The sequence below is a fragment of the Staurois parvus genome, unplaced genomic scaffold (genome assembly GCF_062004578.1).
Source record: "Staurois parvus isolate SC_StPar_1 unplaced genomic scaffold, SC_StPar_1.0 ptg000021l, whole genome shotgun sequence".
NCBI lineage: Eukaryota > Metazoa > Chordata > Amphibia > Anura > Ranidae > Staurois > Staurois parvus.
Window position 1 is genome coordinate 2555959 of NW_028317817.1, and position 24729 is coordinate 2580687.

Below are 24729 nucleotides of genomic sequence, written 5' to 3' on the forward strand. Positions count from 1 at the left end.
CTGTCCACACAGTGATCAGGGGTTCTGCATCCTCCTAAAACAAAATGAAAACTCCTCCTACAAGCTTTAATCAGTGCTCGCCTGGACACCGATAGAGCAGTCTTGTGACTTCTAACTTCTGATGAGAAAAAAGGTATTTAGCAGTTTATATGTACTAAAATAATTGTACTTCCATGTTCTGTGTATTGTGGGAGACCAGCTATAGTAAATGCAGAGTTCTGGGTTTAGTAACACCTTATGTGTTTCTCGCCCACTTAAAAAAAAAAAAAAAAAAAAATCAAACTGTTCATACTACACATATGTGACAAAAACAAAAAAAGGAATCAATTTATGTTCATTAAACAATTTTAGCATTCAAAATTTGGTCATTACATGTTGACGATATCGTATGCTCTCACGACAGAGTTCGAATTATTTTTCGACTAGTGTATGGTCAGCATAAGAAACATGCAAGATGCAAAAAAAAAAAAAAAAAAAAAATCAAACAAAAAATGAATTTTCACACTCCTCAAATTGGTACTGAATGGTTTAATAATGTGATGGTACATTTCTTTTTTTAAATTGTATTGAACATGTGTGGATTAATACGTTCTGGAATGGCACAGTACTAGGATTCTCCATTTGTAAAGCACAGAATAGTAATCACTTTGTAAAATATGCATCAATGCTAAAATCATTACATACAATAGAGGATAAATGGTTAAAAGATGCACACAAAATAGGACTTCCCACATCATTTGCCCTTGTAGTATAAAGGATTTGCGTAATTGTACAAGTGTGGTAAAAAAAAAAAAAAAAAAAAAAGGCCATCAAAAATATGAAATCATTTTGCATTGTAGTAATAAAAGTTGATAACACCAAGCTGATATAATAACCAAATATTATAGTTGCACTGTGTAACAGTGCCTAGTTGGTACCTTGGAACATAGGAGAGCCAACCTTAAAATGAATGCAGCATGTAGCGAATGGCATTTTGTTGGAGAAACTGGAAATACAGACTAAAAATGGATTATAAATATGAATTTTCTTTCAGACAAAATTGTATACTTCAAGCCACGATCTCTAGGAGAATAAAATTCTGCACTGAACTAGGTTTTCAGCACAGGTCACTTCCCTTAATAAAAAGGTGTCAGCTGCCCATAGGAACAATACTTACAGCATTTGCTGGACTCACAATCAGTGATTTAAGTCATGCTTGAACATTCACCTACAAAACATTCTCTCTTACAGATGCCATGATTGGTCAATATAAAAAAAAAGTGGCATTTAAAGATTTTTGTGTCTGTGATAGTACCAGTCTGCAACCAGACCCAAAGCAATCATAATGATATCAACATTAAACATTCATGCTGTTGTGCGTTAGTGGAGCATTTTCTCCAGAATTCTGCAGCATAAAACAAGGGGAAAAAAAACAAAAAACAATAAAGATGACATGTCATGTTGAAGATATTTGTTCCCATGTTACATATGCTCTGGGTGACTCTGTAAACAAGATATGACTTCTTCCACAGGTTTTTTCTCATAGCAAATTTGATAAACAGCAGTGAAAAGTGGAAATCTGTAGGATAAAAAACAAAATGTTCAAGAAAAATACTGGAACAATCTTTTTTTCCCCTCATTAAAACTTCACTGAAGTCTCCCACCTTTTTATTAATAGTACTGTAGCACCATGCTCCGATTTGTGATTGACCTAAAAAATAAGATTTTTGTCTTACCTGTAAAATCCTTTCCTTGAAGTACATTTCAGGACAAAAAGGAAAGTAAAGTATTCAGGAAAGTAGGGTTATACTGTCACCTTCCGTAGACTGGACGTTGGCAAAACAGAATTGTTAGGACAGCCCTGCATAAGTCCCATCCACTCCCACCAAGACTCAACCTTGTAAACAGTAGTAAGAGCAAGCAATTTGAAAAGCAATATTGTGGAGTTGATCATAAGAAACATAGGGTCGTGACCTGTGTCCTCTGACTACAAGAAAATATTTTTACAGGTAAAAAAAAAAAACAAAAAACCAAAACAAAAAAAAACCAAAACAAAAAACACGATTTTCTTTATTATACAATAAAAGAACACAAGAGGGTATACACTAACATGGAGACTTCCCCAAGCAATATAAAGAAGGGGTGAGCAACACAGAAAACAAAACACCAACAGGCAAAAAAGCAACACGATAACAGAAGGGGCCCAAGAGAGCTCACAGAGTAGTCTGAGAAAACTTGAAACTGAAGTTGACATCAGATGAGACCTGAACATCTACCTGGTCAAGCGTAAAGATATACAAAGAGGACAAGACAGCATATCTTAGAAACAGATGTCTGATAGTGGAAAGCCCATGAAGCCCTAAATGATCAATTGGGAGTGTGCTTTATTGGGGAAAGGAGGGACTTTCCCCTCAAGCCAAAAGGCTTGAACAATAATTTGTTGAATGCCCTGAGAAATTGAGGGGTGAGAAGCAGGTTGTCCCCTGTTTTGTCAGGAATGACAAAGAAAGGGTTGTTTTTTGTTTTTTTAGGAAAAAAAAGTAGAAGAGAGGCAGACTTAAAAAGCAAGCACAACATTCAAACAGTGGAAGGAGACCTCCTTAGGATGGCCAGGAGCTGGACAAAGAAGGCAGGACAATGTCTTGGTTGAGGTGGAATGGAGGAACCACCTTGGGACGAAAGGAGGGTTTGGGCCTCAAAAAACAACCTTTTAACTATGCCATACAAGGAAGGGTCCCTTACAGGGCAAGGTCGCCAACTGTGTGTTTTGGTAATGGCAAGAAGAAAGGCAACCTTGAGAGTCAGAGTCAATAGGGGTATATCCCTGATAGTGTGAAAGGGCAGTTTCTGAAGAGACGACAAACAAAAAATGTGTTCAATATCCTTAGGGTTCTCCAAACTATGTAATATGCCCTTCATAAAGATGGAGCAGTCACCAGTAATAGATCAATACCCACCACGTGAATAAATAAAAACCTTGCTGAGATGCCAACAAACACTCTATAATTAAACCTTGTGAATACTCAAAATATGCTGACCAACAGATTTGCCTATATGAAATCTAAAAGAATGAACAAAAGCAAAGAAAAGCCAACGCTCCCATTTCCTCTATCCTTCGCAGATATAGAGATATATTAAATGACAATATTCTTCTAGACAGGAATCTTCTCACATGGTATACAATATTAACCACTATTGATGGTACTCAAGGCTAAATGTTGAACCAGTCCCAGCTGGAGAAAAATGCAGAATCCATTCCTTATGCAGAAAACCCTGAACATGAAGGTATCCAGGAGGAGCCACAGATATGCCACACGATAAAATCGGTTCCAGTGCAGACTTCTAGAAGTTCAGGATCCACCCAAGCCTCTGCAGTGTTTGAACGGTCTGTTGGACATGGACTGATAAAAGTCTGTGCTGACTGTTCACTCAGCAGAAGGTTGTCCAAGTAATCCACTATGGGAAATCCCTGTGAATAAAAGCAAGGCAAGTACAGGAGCTAGCACCACGGCAAAGACCCATGGTGCAATGATCAGACCAAAAAGATAGGGCAATGAACCGGTAAGGTCGCAAACCCATCATGAAACACAGCAAGCGTTGATGTTCCAGGAGGATGGGAACAGGAACATGCAAATAGGCATTCTTGGCCAACAAATGCCAAGAAGTTCCCCAGCTGTAGTGAGGGAATGGCTGACCTGGAAGACTCCATACAAAATTTTTAACCCAAAGAAAGTAGTTGAAATCTTTTAGATCCAAGATGAGCCCTTGGGCTTTGGGACCATAAACATGTCTGAGTAAAACTGAGGCTTCCTAGAAGTGGAAGGGGTTATGCAGGACTGTCCTAACAGCTTTATTTTGCCAGTGTCCAATCTCATGAATATGGCAACCTACGTTCCTGAATACTTTCCTGCGTCCTCTAAAAGTACAGTCATGCACCGCAGCACAAGACTTGACACACAAGACTTGTATAGAAAAGGGGAGCACATCCCTGGTCATCCATAATTGTGATCAGGGTTGTCCAAATAGTGTCTATAACCATACTAGGCATATAAAATCAAACCAAAATGCAGCAGGTCCATACCATACAAGCACGCCTCATGTACTAGGCTGATTAAAATGTGCTATGTAATGAGCTATCGATACTGCAAAAGCAACTGGATAACCATATGCTATTACTACTGCAAAAGGTCTCAGAGTTACATATATTGCGTTCTCTCGAGCACTGATGTGCCTTTATCAGCTCTCATGCCTTTCTACTCCTTATGGTCCTCTCCTAGTTCTGCAAGTAGAATGCAACAAAATGTTTTGTGCTTTGACATTAAATTTCTATGGATTTTATCTGGGATTAAGTACAGGTACGGACCATTTAAAACTGATGAGCTTCTTTTGTATGAGAAGTGCTTTTAGCGTGTGCGCTTCATTTCTACAATGTGTATTTATACTGCTTAGGCTACCTACATATATACTGTGACTGTAGTTTGGCAGACTACCGATATATGGCGACTTTGTACTGAGCTGAAAGGAAGTTTCCACTGACCTGCAGGGTATAAGTTTCTTTTAAACCTTTACATTGGTATGAAGTGATTTTATTGTAAGTGTACAATTCACAGGTAGCTTAAAAAAAAAACAAAAAAACAAAAATCACCCATAACTTTTAATGCTGAGAAAAGTTCCTCTGTACAGGCATCTAAAGATATGCAGCTAGGCACTGTGCAAGATTAAACAGAAAAACAGCAACACATATTGGGAATATGCGATATCATGCAATGATTTAATGAAGAATGAGGTGGAGCTGGATCTGGGAGGTGTCTCAGCCCTGGTTAGAAGACTTTTGATAATAAAGCCTCATTATTCAATACATTCCAAGATTATCCTGCTTGATCAGGTCTATTTGTATTGTTACTGTATTGTCTCATGTACTGTCCCCCCACTCTAATGTACAGCGCTGAGCAAACCCTTTGGCGCTATATAAACACTGTATAATAATAATAATCTGCCCATTGCCTGTTGTAGCTGTAAATGCGCTTTGATGAATTCCAGAAATTAGACTACGAATAGGTTTGTTTGGCATACAAGATTTTATGGCTTTCAAATACCTGTAGATAGGAGAGCTATTTAACTTTTCACCAGTATTGCTTCTATAGCAATGTCCCAGACCATTCTGCTAGATTTGATCCCAGCTTGGTCCAATTAGACAGAATATACCTGAGGAGCCAGCTTCAGGCTAACTGCGTAAGGCTCTCAGCAGCCCTGCCAAGGTTTCTTTGTAAAAACATATTGCTTTTCCACCAAGCTTTACACAAAAAAAAAAAAAGACAACAGAGAAGGGTATAGCACGCCAGGCTTTTGTTACATTTTTATATTAGTGGGCACAGAGGTTACATTTTTGCAAATATGACAATTCTGAGCTATTCTATCATACACTGCACCTGTCTTTCTTCAGTTCCATTAAGAGGTTTTTTGGGAAGGAGGCAGGTCTGACCTGCCATGCAAACAAGCCCTTTGGCAAGACAAAGTTATTATTGCTTAGGACACGCTTTTAGGAGAATGAAAGCAACATTTTATCTGCAACAATGCCTGCTCGCCAGCTATGTACCATTTGTATGTGCTATTCAGACCACAGTTTTAAAAAAAATACATCCTTTGATCAGTAAGCACAAAAGAAACATCACCCAGTCCTTTATATGGCGTGCCATCTCTATTTGCTGAACATTCTACAAATAAAAAGTGAAAACACTCACTTCTCTACCATGCCTTTCTGCTGCAGGATGCGGTAGACTTCTGCTGAGGTCTGAGGACCCTGAAGTTTCTGTCCATTAAGCATCTCCTGCTCAAGCTGTTCAATACTCTGCAACAAACAAACATTGTTACTACATTGGAGGTGATCATTTGAGAAACTAAAGTTTTTAAAAATTAAAAACGTTTTTTTAATTCAAAGTATAAAAGATTACAGTTTTAGGAATAGAACAAAAATTGAAGGTAATTATTGCCACACAAGTTGTGGTAATGTAACTAAAAGCAGTCTCTTTCCCTCCCAGATTTTCCAGCTGGAAAGCTTGGAATCCCCACAGCCAAACAGAAATGTGTCTTCACAGGAAGATAATGCAATGGCAGCATACAGTCAAACTGAATCTCCCCAGTAACAATAACACACGCAGGGATATGCAAGCTGTTAGTAAACTCACAGCTTGCTGTGCACCTTTAAAAGCTGCAGGGGGATCGGACAACCCATGTCAACATTTTAAAGGCTTTACTAAAATCAGCAGACGCACAACATTCGGCTTCTGGTGAAATATGGGAACAATATATTACAATATTGTGTACAAAGTGTATTTTCATAATAATGTGGGTCTGATTTTAAATGTATTCAAAGCCAAAGTTCCCCCCACCCTAATTCGGATAGAGAAGGAAATGATTAAAACCCCTGCCATTGTCTTCATTGGAGGATTTCCCCTTTATTCCTGAGTTTTGGTGAGAACTCAATTTTGGAACTGCCCTCACCTTCAGTCTCAGCGACAGTGGTCATAAAGGACAAAAGTAAACCTTCCTAGTGGACAGCAATAAAACCCTGATAAGAGTGCTAACCCCAGTCCATTCAAAACTAAAAAAAACTTTTTTTTGTCTTTAGAACCAGATAAAAGCATGCATACTAAAAATGGTTAACAAAAGAACCCTCAAAGTGATTCAGTAGCGCAAAAAAAGAATATATAAATATGGGAATAAATAAATAAAGTGATCACTCAACACAAGTGAAAAAAAATATATAAAAGTCCATAAAATATGTCTTTTACGCCAAATAAATCTTGTAATTCCCAAAAAGAAATCACCACGCACAAAAGGATGGCGTTCCCCCTTTCGGGTATGCACTCACCGAACAGCCATGCCTCCCATTCTCATTGTGATTTATTTTTGGGAATTACAAGATTTATATGGTGGAAGAGATATTTTACGGACTTTATATATTTAATTTATGTTTAATGATCACTTATTTATATATTTTTTTTGTGCTATTGAATCACTTTGAGGGTTCTTTTGTTGGTCATATTGATATTAGAAGTGGCAGCATTGTTTATTGCTATTTAAATTTAATTTATTATTGTTTTTTATTTAGTATCACGCATCTAGCGCAAACGTTTTTGCTTTCATATACTAAAACTGTTATCGGGGACACCCACTTCTTATCTATAGACCTCAGTGGTTTAAAAAAAAACTTAAAAAAAAAAATATTTATATATATTATACAGAGCAAATTTATATACACTAATCAACCATAACTTTAGGACTACTGACAGTGTAAGTGAATAACATTATCTCATTACAATATCATCTGAATGTCAGTGAGATAGATTAGACAGCAAGTAAGAATGTTGTCCACGAAGTTAATGTGTGGAATACACAGAGGGGAAAAAAAAAAAAAGTGCATCACACTTTGCTGTGCATGAGCTTGTGTAGCCGCACACTGGTCAGGGTGCTAACCTGTGTACACAGCCAAAAGCACCTATAATGCACATGCGAGCATCAGAACAGGACCACAGGGCAATGGAAGAAGGTGGCCTGGTCTAATAAATAATGCTTTCTTTTAGATCATGTGGATGGCTGGGTGTGTGGGCTCATTGCTTACCTAGGGAAGAGATGCTACCAGGATGCACTATGGGAAGAAGTCAAGCCAGTGGAAGCAGTGTGATGCTTTGGGCAATGTTCTATTGGGAAACCTTGGGTCCTGCCATTCATGTGGATTTTGGCATGTACCACCTACCTAAATATTTTTGGTGTCCAATTACACACCTTCATGGAAATGGTATTCCCTGAAGGCTGTAGCCACTTTCAACAGGATAATGTGCTCTTGACACACTGAAAGAATGGTTTGAGGAACACAACTTTGAGAAATTGACTTGGCCTCCTAATTCCCCAGATCTCAATCCAATTGAGTATCTGTAGGATAAGCTGGAAAGAAAATAAATCAATAAAAAAAGGAAAAAAGATCCATGGAGGCCCCACCTCACAGCTTACAGGACTTAAAAGGATCTGCTACTGACAGCTTGGTGCCATATACCACAGCATACTTTCGGAGGTCTAGTGGAGTTCATGCTTCAATGGGTCAGGGCTGTTTTGGCAACAAAAAGGGGAAAGGGGGACCTACCCAATATTAGGTGGTCACAAAGTTATGGCTGAATGGTAAAAGACATCCCCCCAGCTGTATCCCAGTTAAAGTTCCTTACATAATTCTGCAGCTAAATACTTCAGGAAATCTCTTGGGCTTTTTTACTGGGCTTAAATATTGTAAATTTGCTTTTTTACGAACATACATGTGGCCCTCAGACAAAATTCAACCTTCTTGAAGTATCAGTCCTCTTAATCCAACGGTCTCATCAGAGTTTGAAATGCCTGCTTTAAAGTAAGCCCTATATGCTTAAGCCAGCCATAGATGGTTCGAATGTCAGCCAGTTCAGCAGGGACTGGCCAAGATTTGAACCATGTCTGGGCAGGCTGAATGTACCCAAACTGATCGATCAACTTAGGTACAACCAGCCTTTTGGATTTTACATGCGATTATTGCTAGCAGCTATTATTGTTAGCAGCTATTATAGCCGCTAGCAGTAATCAATGTGTTCCCGGTAGGGACAGCTCCCCCCGCCCCGTTGCTGGGATAATACAATGGCTCAGCTGGAAGGATTCCCTCATCGACACGGACTGTCTTGATGGGGAATCAAGCGATTTTCTTTCCTGCATCCTCTGGTTGCAGGAAAGAAACTAAATAAAAAAATTGCTCCATCTAAGTTACTGGAGCTCCCTGGGAACATAGACACCTGCAGCAGTCCATTATCCAGATATCAGCATTAGCTAGGTCAGCATTTCGTGCAGCCCCTATGCATGCCTTATAACTGGCCAATGACTGACTGGTGGCTTCACTGACAGATCATGAGGTACAGAATGGGGAGAGTCAGAGTGCAGGATTTCAAACTGAGGTCACACAGCACTATAAGCATAAGTTGTCCACATCTGTAAATTCACAGTCAAGATAAAGCTTAGTTCATAGAAATACCTTGCCAGATTTCACAAATGCTTCAGCAACTTTTCTGTTACGTCCTCCATAACAAGTAGTGATCAGATCAGCCACTCCGCAGCTCTCAAGGAATGTGGCGGTTGACACGGGACCTTTACAGAAGATTTTGGCAAATGCGATCATTTCCATAAGCCCCAAACGAATCACTGCAGCTTTGGTGTTGTCTCCACATAGCAGGCCATCACAAAATCCAGCACCAACTGCCACAATATTCTGCAGGAAAACACAAACATGTCATATAACATATTTTATCAATATACAGTGCATTTGTCAACTATAAATAAGAATAAAAAAAAAACAAAAAAAAAACAAAAAAAAAAAAAAAAACCACACACCACACACACAAGCAAACAAACCTGTTTAATAAGCCTCAGATGGAAACGGTGGGCATTATAGTGCACACTGTTTCCAGGTAATTGAAAGTCAACTTATTCAGGTTCACTGTAAACTAGGTAATAATGTAATGCAGCCCAGTAATAGGAGCCTGGCAGTTTCAAACAAGGTATTCACAGCCAAGTTCTATGGAATGTACCTGTAGAGAGAATTCTACCTAAAATGAATTACTATCTTTTGACTGCAGCATGATGCAAGTGTTGGAAGTCGCACTACCCTTTACAGCCCTGCTGTGATCTAGTTTTTACCCATCACTATGGTCTATCAATAGGTCAGACTTCACACTGATGCAGCACAGGATAGCGTCACAATCTCATCTAGTAACAAGTGATGACAAGGAATGCAATAGTTTATTAAGAGTTTAGAGAAAATCTCTATTTTTTAATTCTTGAGATCGCGTCAGGAAATATGACTATTATAATTGATGTACGTTGTTATAAGTAACTGAAGGATAGGTTAAACTTGAGATGAAAGTAGATGGTACAGATAAATTCTAGTAAAAAAAAAAAAAAAAAAAAAATCTGTTAAGTGCTGTGGCATCTGTTTGGATCAGATCAATAAATATATTTCACATGCTAGGATGTAGGCGGGGAAGGCTGATAAAATTCGTAAATAGATATGGGGCACAATTCAAATGTATAGGGTGAAGGGATTTAGTGGTTGACATGGATAACAGGGTAAGGGCAGTGTGGTAAAAAAGTGACATGGAAAGATCTTTATTCTCAAAAAAAGAAAAAAAAAAAAAATAATAATCTTCATATCTACTACATAATGGCCATGGAATCTAGATTTCATTAAATGGACACTAAAAGTAGCTAAATTCAGATAAGGAAAACAGAATTTCTAGATCCATAAAACACACTTTTGCTAATAGGCTGGTAGAAGGGAAGGGGTGGGATTGGAAAGTCCACCTTAAATGTACAGGTGAAACTCGAAAATTAGAATATCGTGCAAAAGTTCATTTATTTCAGTAATGCAATTTAAAAGGTGAAACTAATATAGGAGATAGACTCATTACATGCAAAGCAAGATAGTTCAAGCCGTGATTTGTCATAATTGTGATGATTATGGCTTACAGCTCATGAAAACCCCAAATCCACAATCTCAGAAAATTATAATATTACATGCAATCAATAAAAAACAAGGATTGTACATAGAACAATATCGGACCTCTGAAAAGTATAAGCATGCATATGTACTCAGTACTTGGTTTGGGCCCCTTTTGCAGCAATTACTGCCTCAATGCGGCGTGGCATGGAAGCTATCAGCCTGTGGCACTGCTGAGGTGTTATGGAAGACCAGGATTCTTCAATAGCGGCCTTCAGCTCTTCTGCATTGTTCGGTCTCATGTCTCTCATCTTTCTCTTGGCAATGCCCCATAGATTCTCTATGGGGTTCAGGTCAGGCGAGTTTGCTGGCCAATCAAGCACAGTAATCCCACGGTCATTGAACCAGGTTTTGGTGCTTTTGGCAGTGCGGGCAGGTGCCAAGTCCTGCTGGAAAATGAAGTCAGCATCCCCATAAAGCTTGTCTGCGGAAGGAAGCATGAAGTGCTGCAAAATCTCCTGCTAGTCGGCTGCGTTGACCCTGGACTTAATGAAGCACAGTGGACCAACACCAGCAGATGACATGGCTCCCCAAATCAACACAGACTGTGGAAACTTCACACTGGACTTCAAGCATCTTGCAGTGTGTGCCTCTCCATTCTTATGCAAAAGTTGCTCTGATCAGAAAAGAGGATTTGGGACCACTGAGCAACAGACCAGGTCTGTTTTTCTTTAGCCCAGGTAAGGCGCTTCTGACGTTGTTTGTTGTTTAGGAGCGGCTTGACAAGAGGAATACGACATTTGAAGCCCATGTCCAGGATCCATCTGTGTGTGGTGGCTCTTGATGCACTGACTCCAGCCTCAGTCCACTCCTTGTGAAAGTCCCCAACACTTTTGAATGGTCTTTTCCCGACAATCCTCTCTAGGCTGCGGTCATCCCTGTTGCTTGTGCGCCTTTTTCTTCCACACAACTTTCTATTAATGTGCTTTGATACAGCACTTTGGGAACATCCAACTTCTTTTGCAATTACCTTTTGAGGCTTTCCCTCCTTATGGAGGGTGTCAATGATGGTTTTCTGCACAACTGTCAGGTCAGCAGTCTTTCCCATGATTGTGATTCCTACTGAACCAGACTGAGAGACCATTTAAAGGCTCAGGAACACTTTGCAGGTGTTATGGCTTAATTAGCTGATTAGAGTGCGACACTTTGAGCCTAGAATATTGCACCTTTTCACAATATTCTAATTTTCTGAAATTGTGGATTTGGGGTTTCATGAGCTGTAAGCCATAATCATCACAATTGTGACAAATCACGGCTTGAACTATCTTGCTTTGCATGTAATGATTCTCTCTCATATATTAGTTTCACCTTTTAAGTTGCATTACTGAAATAAATTAACTTTTGCACGATATTCTAATTTTTCGAGTTTCACCTGTAGCTCTGTGTTCATAACTAGATCATTAAAATGTATCATTTTTTTATTTCAAGCAGTGTAAGTACCTGAATTTGGTCTGGTATCAGCCTTTTGAAGTCCCTATACTGTAGAGCCAAGACTGGGAGAGGGAGAAGCAGCACAAGGAGCAAACTGGGTCATGTGCAGACAAGAAGCTTGCCAACAGAAAGAATGCAGAGCCACGGAGAGGAGCTGGTCATTGTCCTGCTTTTCCTTTACAATGCAGTCACTGGCTAAAGTTGGTTCAGGACAACCTGTACACAGGGGAAGTAGGTTGAATGAAGCGGACCATCAGACTGAGGACAGCTAGTGGCAAGAAAAGAAAAGGAAAAAAAGTACTGTGGGGTAAAGTTCTGACTCAAAAGGTGAACATTTCAGCAAAAGCTGGTTCTGATAAAGAAGAAGAATATGTAAACCCAACATTTCATATTCCTGATGTACCATGTATGAAAGTATCCTATTCTCTTTGTATTGCTTCCTTTGTGTGAAATCCCTGGTGTTCCTGTCAGTCTCTTGGCTTTCCTAATAAAAAAAAACAAAACACAAAAAACTGACCACAATAGGTATGAGAGCACAGTGTGGTCAGTTTGCTAGCTGTGCTGGTAGCTAATGCAATGAAAGGGCTTGTGTTCACATGCCCCCCCCCCTTCTCCCTGCACAGCCATTCACTGGAAAGATCAATGTTGCTGTTTCTCCTTCCCTAGCTCATTATGCAGTTGAGAATAAAAAGGCATGTGATCATTTCTAAAAATGGGAAAACATTTTTTATGTATACAGAAAGAAATGAAAGGCAAAACCTATTTTAAACTGAACAGGTTGTTTCACAAGGTGAGGGTTTACATATACTTTATCTTTTAATGGGCCGTTTTTTGTTTTTTTTTTATCTGGTTATTTTTAGTTGGTGTTCTGCTTCAAGTGTGAACACCTTCCATTTATAAGTGCAAGTTCATCACAGTGAAGAGAAAAAAGCCCTGTGTTAGGTCCCAATTGATCTGGTTGCCACTTACAAAAGGGCTAAAGAACATCTGCCCCATCTTTATAGGCCAGCACTCAGTCCTTGTGATTTGCTGCTTTGACGGCCAGTGGTGCATCATGGGAAAACTGGAAAAGATTTCTACATACCTAAAAAGCACCCTGAATTTTCAACTTACTCTAGCAACATACAACGCAGCAGAGGGGCAACCAGAAGAAGAGTATAATCAAGGGGATGGCAGTTAAATGGAACGGTTACATTGCCATGCATGGCCAAAAGCACAGGTTCATTTTTGGTAGGCAGCTTTACTTTTCCTTAATTCAACTTCATCTCATCTATAGTACTTACAGAATACACCAGTGGAAAGATTACAGACCACCCAGGGAAAAAAAAAATCCAGACAATTACAAAACATCCAAATATTGCGTCTTTTTACCGAAGCAAAAGCGAATGCTGTGGAGTCAAGTGATGTGATGCATCACTAAGATCATAAAACCATATTAACAAGCTCTCACGGTTTAGGAGGACACAATGGGCAGCCAACCTTGATTAAAACACACTAAAAAAGTAAATGAAGCAGCTAAGTGTCTTCACAGACCCCACAGCTATACTTATTTAGCAGCGATCAGCTTGGGTCTCCGCTATATTGAACACAAGCATATTGTGCTGATTTTTTTAAACTAAGTATTGTAATTAATCTTGCATTATCCATATCATTCTGACCCTATTATAGAAGACATTTAAAAATTTGCTTTTCTTCTACTTCCATAAAATGAAACCAATTAAGTTTTTAAGGCATTTTGTAGTGATCAAAGGCTGCGTGTGTTTCCGGAGTCAGTGTGAAGATGGAAAAATCAGAGGAGTGCGTTCACTGACAGAATGGCATATGAATGTCAAACAGCAGAGTGCCTTTTGAAGAACAGTAAAGTGTATGTCCCCCTGAAGCAAATATACCTTTCAGCAATCTCCCATGCTATGAAGCTGCTGGGTAATAATAATAATAAAAACGGAGTAAAAAATAAGAAAACAAAAAGCGTGGACGTCTTATCTTTGCTGCTTCCGAAGCACTCCGACACTGGCTGCATCCAAATGAGGCAAAAGCAATTTCTGTGTTTAGCGCCGAGCTACAAGTCAGGATATAAATACCCTTTTAAGTAATGAGTGGCCACTGCAGCAGAGCACAACACAATAGGAAAAGACAAACAAATAAACAGAACATCAGCAGCAGATTAGGTAATGGGCAATATAATATTTTTATAGGTAATAAGAACTGGAGATATGTAATGATTTAAATGCAATGGAAGGTCCTAACATAGGCTCCTCGGGCACATTATGAGGCTGATGGTGGTGAGCCGAACAAGGCATTCAGGGGGAATGACTGCTATAATAAAGCCCCATCATCTTTCATGGGCCGAGGATCAGGTGCGGGTGAGAATATATAATAAAAGCATACAGCAGGTTAACATCCTAGTAATCTTTTCAAAGCCAAATATCAAGGGAGTTGCCCAGTTTTAATGGACATCCCTGGTCTGTGATTATTTAGTAATGAGCAGAGGCTTCAAAGATTGCATTAGGAACAGAAAAGCACTTATCTTTCAAGGGTTTTCAAGGATTGGAGGATGAAAGACTAAAAACATATGAATAGTTACATTTTCAGAAAATCTAAAAAAAAAAAAAAAAAAAAAAAAAAAAAAAAATAATATAAAAACTTTTAGATTGTAAGAGACGCAATACCAAATGTCATCAGTAGGTGGCATTTTGGCAAAGTGGTAATCAACCCAAAACTAAATGTAATATATAACAGCTTACCAATCCTTAGATGTGGTGGCTGCATTAGTTTGTTTTTTTTTTAGGCTTTTTTCTTTCCATTTTCACCTTATGATCTGACTAGTAACACACCTCCAGTATTAGAGTGCCTCCACTCTGGATGAATGAGCAGAGGAGGCACAGGTGACAGCAGCAGTCAGTCCCAGGGGTACTAGCATATTTAGAAACACAAAATTGAAGCCAAACTCCAACTCACACTTTATAAATCAGTTACAGCAACAGTTTATCTCCTTTTGGGATAAGGTTTGTGCTTAAAAGAAATGAAATACAAGCACACAGTATTTTTCACACCATAAAGACACACCTAGATTTTAGAGAAGGAAAACAAGAAAAAAAAAAAAAAAATTCTGAACCAATGGACTGCAGACATCTTACAGGAGATGACCAGAGACTGCAGACATAGTACAGGAGATGACTAGAGAGTGCAGACCTTTTGGAAGGGGCGGGTACCCAAATTTGACAGGTACCTGCTCCCACAGAGTTGTCCCCCCCCCCCCCCCTTGGGTCCCTCCCCGTAGTCTTGTGGGTCACGCGACAGGTCCCACAAGACTACGGGGCCATTCACAATCGCAGCGCTTGTCACGCATACGCAGTGGGCATCCGGCTGTGAAGCCGCAAGCTGCTACAGCCGAGTGCCCACACTGAAGATGCTGGCCCCAGGGAGAGAAGGTGGCTAATGGAAGTTCGGATTCCTCTGCACACTAGAGCCGGTGGCAATACCGGGCCAGCCGCTCCATATGACGCACAGACAATTTCCACCCATTTTTTTTTTTTTGGGGGGGGGGGGGGGGGGAGGAAGAAGAGCGTCTTATGGAGTTAAAAAAAATAAGAAAGATATATAATCTATAAGCACCCTTGTCCTCTGTTAAAGGTTTGTTTCATCCCTCTAATTGCTACATCTGCAAGACAGCTTGTCCTTTTGAAAAGCAAACTTACTGGCTGGATAAAGGGAAGGATAGCCTAAAAAAAGAAAACAAATGCTGCCAGCACATCTAAGGATTGTTAAGCTACAGTATGATAAAATGTTTGCTTTTGAGTTTAATATTGATTTAGGCATTTCAACTAATGGCTCCGGTTAACATGACACAAACTATGGTTTAAAAAGAAAACCCATTATATTCAAGTATGTATCCTACTTAAAGCAGAATTAACCAGACTTAAGCAGGAATTCCACAAACCAAAAACTCTTAATTCATAAATTTGTATTATTCAAAGCAAACTCCCTAGTCCATCCAGGTCTCCATGCATTATTATGCTGAGAAATTACTTTGAAAAAAACCCCCTAGCATTTCTGGATGTGGCCATCTTGAGTAAGAGCAGATTCATGTAGCATTTACTTCCTGGAATCCATCTGCCCTTAGTTCAGGAATGCAGGCAGGAGGGTGTGCTTATCTGAGAAATCCCCTCCTCCCCTTTTGAAGACTCCTGGGATGTATGACATAATTTGCCTAGACATGGAAACCAACTGAAGAAATGTAGAACATTTTTTAAAATAAGTAAATGGGAAATACTTTCCTATCTATTTACTAATACTAGGAGCATATGGACTACAAATTGCCAATGTTGATTGAAGTTCCGCTTCACGAAAAAAAAAACCCCCCAGAAAAAAACCCACACACATTTTATTGCTCTCAGCCTTTTCCAAACCCAATTTATTTAATTTTTTTTTTGCTGGCATTTTTCAAGTTCCTGTTACATGGCTGCATTTGTTCTCCATGGCCGCACTGTATGTAGGAATGCAGGCACGCTCTCTTGCTTGCTTCTGAACTATGGACTATGATTCATAGTGCGCATAGAACAGTGCACCTGACCACAGTTACGTGTGCTGCTTGTTCCAAACAAATAGAAGTGAGAGGGAAAAAAAAAAAAAAAAAAAAGTTTAGTTGCTAATGGAGGATGTTACAAGGTGGCAGAAAACCCCAGTAATAAACAATTTCATGAAATGGATTACAGGACCATTAGGACGTTACCAAACTTTCTCCACTTGGGCTGGGTGTTCTGAACCAACCTCCTACAAGACATGTATTAAACTGCTGCTCCAAATGCCAATGTAAAATCTCCCAGTGGTTCACACTGCTAGCGGGTGCTGGTGCCTTTGAGAGCAGAGTGAAACGCATCAGTGGGGCATATTCTGGGAAAAGCCAGATCTCTACATGTTCCAGTATGCACCTCCTTATACATTCGTACATGACACAAATCTCATGTTCTTGCATTCCCCCATTGTTTTTCTTCCCAAGTAGAGCATCATGCTCTCTATGTTCTCCTTTCCCTTTGGGCAATTTGGGGTTTACAATTTTCTCTCCATACTTCCAGTAGGAAGGTTACTATAATACATAGTGATCATTCCAGTTATAGATATCTGCAGTTCAGGGATTCAGCATTTTGATAAACTGACATGATTGAGACTTTATACAAGGCTGTATGTGTATTGGACATCCTATGCATTGTTCCATTTTAAAATCTCAGGATTTGTCCACACTAGATCATTTTACCTGTTATACGTCTACTGCTGTATTCAATTATTATTGCCTTCTTCCACAAGTGCTGAAGCAGAGGTTGCATAGACAACCTCATCAAATGTAAAAAAAAATTACAAAAGCCTTTAGTCAAACCCAACCTGGTCAGTTAAAAAAAAAAATGGATCCGGATTAAGAACACAGCAATAAAAAAAAATAAAAAATTGAAAGCATAAATTTTTACATATTTTGAAAAATCCCTTTAATATATGCACATAGATTTCCATCCACATTATCCCTTTAAACAAACCGCCAATACAGAAAACTGTTGATGTGCCAGAAATATAGTGTGCTTATACTTCGACATGGCAACACAGTGGGGTTCATTTACTAAAACTGGAGAGCAAAATCTGGTGCAGCTGTCCATGGTAGTCAATCCGCTATTAACTTCAGCTTGTTCAATTAAGCGTTGACAAAATCTGGAAGCTGATTGGTTTCAATGGAAAGCTATTTTAGTAAAACCAAGCCCAGTGTATTTTTGGCTAAGAAGTCCAAAGCATGTGTTGTCAGCCCTTATTAATGCACTTCTGGTAAAGTATTAAGACCAAAAAAAAAAAATGCATGGCCATCTCCACAACCATTCCTTGTGTTCCTGAAGACAACAAGAGGTTATCAGCTCACAAGATTTCAGCCAAAACCAAGAGGTATTTTTTACACTTATCAAATGCATATAAAAGCCCACACAAAACAAAAAACATTTAATAGTATATTTAGCAGAACAAATATAAAGAAGTTAATGGTTAGGGTTTCCATGCGCTTTAACCCACCTTAAAATTCTAGAGTGGCCTCTCCTGTTTATATTACCATATGTCATTTTAGCCTGCCTCAAGATCTATGTAGCACACCTTAAATGTCACTTCAGCTTGATGAAGGGCCATTGAGGCTCACTTCAAGACTAATCATAGGCTATGCAACTGGTAACTAAAGCCACAATAGAGTCTTTGTGTGCCATGGGATGACATCACAACACTAAACAGAGCCTGACTTAGCAATCTCTCACACCTATATTTTAATTTTCAAAGTTTTAACTGGGTAGAAAAGGAAAAAAAAAATGAAATAAGGGACACATTGGAACATGTATCGGACTTAAGGATGTTAGAAAAGCATGATTCTGATATAAATGTAAAGGAATGGTAAAGCTGGAAGTTGCAGATCATGTTTCAAGTTAGAAAAGCTTATTCTTCTTTCAAAGTAACACTGCAATGCGTTCTGTTTGTATAGATTGTTAGTTCGGCATGAAAACAAGATCATGTCAGGTTTGCATAGATAGAAACTAGCACAATGGCAACAGTTTCACGAATCTTTGATTGCCAAGAACCCCCATAAGGAGCATCATTCATGGGATTGTCTGAATCAAGTCTGATCCAGTCTCCCATTCACTTCTGCAGCTGCAAGTCCCATATAATATTGATCTATTGCTTGCTGTTATCCGTAATCAATATATTCCCCCTTAAACTCAACGTGAAAGCATTGATTTGCTTTAGGCTTCAATGGAGTTCTCTGTAGTAGGATCATGCTCAGCTATTTTTGGGCTTATTGCTGGAATGCATTAGACTCCACTGGAATTCACTGTATGAGCTTTGGTACATTTTAAAACAAAGGGCTTGGATAAATAACAGCTAAAACTGAAGTATTTTAAAATTGCATCTGGGTCCAAGGTGGCTAAGGTGTGTCCCAAAAAAAAAAAAAAAAAAAAAAAAAAAAAAAAAAAAACACCTACTGTCTGCATTTAATTTATAAATATGGTGATACATTACATTGTTTTACTGTACTGCCCCTTCACAATGCAATCCTATGGGGCTCATTTTCTAAAGGCAAAGAGTGTCCATTTTGCAAGAAAGGTTTCCCCAGAGATTAGTGAACAAAGTGAAGTTCTGCTGACTTCCATCACCCAATCAAGAGCAAGCAAAAAGATGTTAGTTTTCCCTCCTTGCATGTGATTGGGTAATGTTTGCAAAGTGAAACTCCACCATATTCACTAAGCTCTGGAGAAAATCCCCTTGCGAAATGAACAGCCTATTTGTCTTTAGTAAATCAACCCTTATGAGTCAGCTGAACTATTGTAAACATCGCACTCACTAGATAGCGGATATCTCAACAGTTGCAACGCAGAGAGGCTGGGTGGCTGTATTGCCTCTGTAGTGGCAAAATATCCATATTTAATACAAAACTACATTAGAACAAGCATAGCCATATCACCACTTACTTGAAGGCACTTTAAAGTAAAACACTGTAATAACTCAAAATATATGTGTTAATTGAAATGATCTCTTAGCTCCATAACAATGTTAAAATAGGCTTAGCCACTAGATGGCAGTCATGTGTACAGGCTACCAAACAAGTATAGATTTTTTTTTTTTTTTTTTTTTTTTAAATTCTGTTGCATAGATATGACTGCTTGTATAATATAGGCCTGCACTGCTGCGCACCCAGCCAGTTTTACAGGAAAAACCGGTAACGAACGCACACGATTTACTGATTATCCCTTGAAAGCAATATTCTTTAAATGAACATTGTAGTGCCTGGAATTCAGATTTTAAGTGTATGTAAAACTACAGTAATGAACTTCTCTCATTTGCTCACTTTTGGTTTGTTTCATATACCACTGAAAGCATTGTGCAGTTTGAGAAGTGTAAAAAAAAAAAAAAAAATTCAAAGCTGTCCTGTGTACACTTCCAGTGTTCTCTCTCTGAGCCTCCTAGTTCTCATCTTGGGCTACAGAAGGATATGCCTTTTTGCTGTGGAGGTCTGAGAGTAGGAGCGAATGAGTAATCTACCAAGAAAAAAAAAAAAAAAAAAAAAAACAAAAAAGAAAAAAAAAAAAAACACTGGGAGAGCTGACAACACTCACTTCAAAACTCCCTGCATGTTGTCAGACCACTACAGGACTTGGGAAAAACAAAACGCAGTACATACATTATATGCACATTTTTTTGACACAGACTTTAAATATACACCTTAGTACCTACATTGGATATAAATCCATTTTTTTGTGCTCCAAATGCCTTTGCATTCAACACTGCAAAAATAGGGACGACATCATAGCTGCCCATAGCCTATGCTGAGATCAGAGCTGCAGGAGGGACCCATTACAGGCTGCCTGAAGAAAACTACAGGAGGGGATGACACCAGACAAGTTCCCTTGCCAAGGAGAGAATAAAGCAGCAGTGACTAGCCTATAAAGCTTAACACCAGGAAACCTAAAATCCTCACTTACAAGAGCTAACTGCTCATTCATATCTAGCAGACTCTAAAAGGCAAGTATTACTAACCTAATCTTTCACTCCTGCTAACTCCTCTGATAGTGTTATGCTGCACCATTTTCTCCCAATGCTCTGGCATTCTAAGGTCCTCTGACAAAGACCGATGCAGGGTCCACAGCCTTGCAATGGACATAAATGACACTGAAGAATAGTCCACCATCAAGAGTGTAGAGGAGTAGTCTACCGGGAGGAGTGGAGGAGCAGGTAAGTAAAACTGCTTTTCTGTCCCATAGACATAAATGAGCAGTTAACCCTTCCAGTGCTGGCACAGCACCAATACAAGGGAGGGTTTTCAGGCTTCCTCCTGGAGTTCTACTTTAATGCAAGAAGTTCATACACAGTATATAAAAACAATATTTCCCAGAGCTTAGCTTTAAAGCAAAATTGAAGTTTAAAAAATAATTAAAAATCCACACTTTTTCCCCCCATTTGCAATGCCTGTGATCTCCAAGATGCAGAATAGTTTGGTCTGGTGGAGTGCATGCATCATGCCACCCAATAAGCAAAGAAGGATGCTTGGTGCAGCAGTAAAACTGAAGAGGCCTGCAGCAGGAGCAATGTCCAATACCTCTTCTGCAATAAAATAAAAGTTTAATTGACTGTCCGCAGCCTTCTGCAGAATATAGATGGAGCTGCATCATCCTGCAACCTGAAGACAGCGCCCACAATAAGACGATCCTGTGCAGGCAAGAGACCTTGCAAACTTGAAACCGTGGAAGCAGGAGGTAAGTTTTGCAGACTTTAATACTTAGAGTATTACTTACATTCAGCCTCTGGCAGTGAGAATAGCTGAAGTTAAGACGGTAAAAAAACGGACAGGTGTGGCTAAAAAAAGGACAACACTCACAGTAGGTCGCTCACTCTGCAGCTCTTCCATTCAGAAAAACATCTTGTATTCTTTTCAACAACAAGGTATTCTGTGATTGGACAAGGAAGTACAAAATCTTCCCTTGTCTAATCACAGAAAGCCTAGCATTCCTTGATGACAAGTTGTTTTCTGAATGAAAGAACTGCAGAGTGAGCGACCTGCTGTGATTGCTGTGCTCCAGCTACAACTGTTTTTTTTACCACCTGAACTTCCTCACCATCAGAGGCTGCATATAAAAGTAACATTTGTTAAGAAAAAGGAGCAACAGCCATCAATGAGGCACACATGGTTAGTGGTACCTTACTGGTACTTAACACCCCAATAACGTTTTTGCTCACACATCAGCTTTCAGGAATAACTAAAGGCATTTTTTTAGGTTTTGATACAGTTGTAAAGAAGGACAGAGCCACTATCAGGTTTTTGTTGTCCCTACTGAGATTCACTTGCTCCATTAATCCTGATCATCAATGTCACATGGAATGAAAGGCCAAAATTTTTAATTGCTACTAGAACAGCAATAGAAAGGAAATATTTCCATGGGGACACTTCCCACAACAGCTATCTTAATGACGTTAAGAAATTCTCACTTCCTGTTGACCGATTACGTGAAAAATCCATAAGCAAGAATGCGCCAGGTAAACCTTTAATACAGTCACTTGTTCCCACAACAACTGTCTGAAAAGGGGTTTTTCCGTGCGTTGAAAAGATTTATTTTCACTTTCTGTTGAGTCTACAGAACAGACAGACAATCAGGACACAGGTATGAAAAAAAATCTCAACAATAGACTGCTTTGAAATACACTTTAACTTCCACAGTGCTTTCTGGTGATTCTTCTTGTAGTTGACAATTAAAGACTAACTTCACCTACAGTATAACATATTAAACCCATATTTGGCTTGCAGTAGCAGCTAGTCCTGTAATGCAAATCTACTGTCCAGGAAGCAGAAGAAAAAAAAAAAAAAGAAAAGAAAAGGGGCATCAAGAGGCAGCAGTCTTAAACTTTTACCATCCTCTTAAACTAAATCCAATATAAAAACACTGTTCAGGTGGGCAGTAAAACATAAAAACTGCCACCAATGTGAAAGGTGCCTTTATTCATGGAACAACAAGCCAGAAAAAGCTTAAGCCCTGGTTCACACTGATGCGGCACATCGCATGATTCACACAGGAACCGCACTGCATTCCTGTGCGATTTCTGTGGGGTGCAATTTGAGCCATACATTGTGTATGGCTCAAAATCGCACTGCAACGCACCAAAAAAGTGCAGAACCCTTTTAGTCTGCACGAGAATCGGATCGCATTGGGTGTTCACACCCATATGGTCCGATTCTGCACATGGCACCGCATTTTGCGAACTGATTTTGGGGTGTCGTTAAAACACCCCCCCCCGCAATGGTTCGTGTGAACGGGGTGCGATTATGATGCGGAAATCGCACAGAAACGGGTGCAAATTTTGCACTGGATCAGTGTGAACCCAGGCTAAAGAATGACACTGGCTATTTAAAAGAAGAAGCCGAGAGGGACATGTGGCTCACGAGCCACTAAAATTACACAGTAACCAGATTTATATTTTAAAATGTGCATTTTTGGACCATTTAACTTGCTGGCATGTGCAAAATAAATGAATGACAACATAGCTGAAAATAAACATGAAAAAAATAAAAACCCACAACAGTATTAGCAACAGAAAAACAAGCAATCTTCCAGAAAAAAATCTAATGACTGCTGATGCAAGAACACAGATTTCCTATCTGCCATGCAGTCTCCGAGTTTTAAATACGTATATTAGTCTTTCGGTGGAATTGACTTCTTCCTCTAATCCCAGGCACAGAATAGGAGTTATTTGGCAGCTGGCGTCTATAAACAGAATCAGGATATGGATATAGTGCAGCTCCCATGTAGGCAGCAAATCTTATTATACACTGCAGGCTGCATCAGATGATGGCAAAATGTGCGCCACTCCTGTCAATGGTAAAGCGTGGCTTATCTGTTACTCAGCTGTGTAAACACTCAGTACATTGACAAGCTGCACACGCATCAGAAGGAAAACAGCAAGAATCACAGCAAAGTGTTCTCAAAACAAGCTCTCCAACGGTAAAATTGCCTCAACACTAATAAATGTATGGAGAAATAACTGCTTACCCAAGAAAACAGCATTTAAAAGCTATGACCTGAAAAAACGATGCTAAAAGTGGAGTTTAAATGAGGCAACTGAACATCAATTCGACATATCTATTGCCCAAAAAGTTTACTTCGAGCAGAAATACAACACTAATAAAATGACTAAGGGCTCGTTCACACTTGACTTTATTTCTAACTCTTGCCAAATGCCCCTATAGCATCTGACAGGCATTTGGGAAGTGTTTTTAATGCTCCTCAAACGCCCTATGCGTGGTTTTGAGGCAGTTGATAGGCGTTTGCCAAGCGTTAAAACCGCACCACAAATGCCTAGAATGAAGTTAAATGGTATTAGCGCTCCGCAACCGCACACGCCTTCCAGGCATTTGAGGAGGGGCACCATAGACTTGAATGGGAGGCTTCAACTCCTCCTGAATCAACATGAGGCGCCCGTTTTGCCTCAACATTAATGCTTCAGTGTAAACAGCACTGTGTGCTGCCATGCGCAGAATTTTCATAGGAGTTTGAGAAGCGGTAAAAACACTTCCCAAACGCCTGCTGACAAAGCTAATGTGAACTGAGCCTAATTAAGTAAAATCTGGTGAAACGAGGCATTGCAAAGATTTTCCACATTGGACAAACCTCAATCATAACTTGTGGGGTTGCAAAAAAGCAGCTACTAAGACACTGGACTGTTGTTGCTCAACCTGCTTGGGCAGAAAAATTCTATTATAAAAAAAAAAAAAAAAAAAAAAAAAACCCACGTCATGGTTTTGTTCTTATAGGAGGGTCAAAAAAAGAAAAGAAAAAAAAAAAAAGTTGTTTGCTTTCAAAGAGTGTTATTTTTTCAGGAAATCTAAAACAGCATAATATAGAAAAAGTCTAAGTTCCATGCTTATTAATGTGTTCTGTAGCAAAGTGGGACAAAGTGCATGTAGTAATTTGTACGATCTTCCTAGATGTCATCTAAGTCTAGCTGTGAGGTTTGAACAGAGCACCCCCCCCTCACTCCAGGACCATCCGACAACACAGCTAGCAAGGAGATGACACCTTTGACAAAGGGCATTTTTTTTCAACCTATCTATACACTTATCTGCTTGCCTGGAATTTTATAGTTGCCAAGCCCCCCTCCCTTTCCCTTGCATTCCTCGGGAGACCCTCATCTCAGGCGTGTGGAAACAAAGAAAATGCTGTCTGTCAAAGCAGTGGTCAACTTGCTAGCTGCAT

At 39.4% G+C, this 24729-nt stretch overlaps 1 protein-coding gene across 1 annotated transcript in view; it reads right to left on the reverse strand.

Moving 5' to 3' along the window:
- Positions 1–513: 513 nt before the first annotated feature.
- Positions 514–24729, reverse strand: part of GPD1L (glycerol-3-phosphate dehydrogenase 1 like) — a 71086-nt gene continuing 46870 nt past the window's right edge. The window contains exons 6-8 of the mRNA XM_089690778.1: positions 9023–9256; positions 5721–5827; positions 514–1558 (exon numbers count right to left, since the gene is read on the reverse strand). Of these exons, the coding sequence (XP_089546904.1) occupies positions 1462–1558; positions 5721–5827; positions 9023–9256 (438 nt within the window). The 3' untranslated portion in view covers positions 514–1461. The remainder of the gene's footprint in view (positions 1559–5720; positions 5828–9022; positions 9257–24729) is intronic.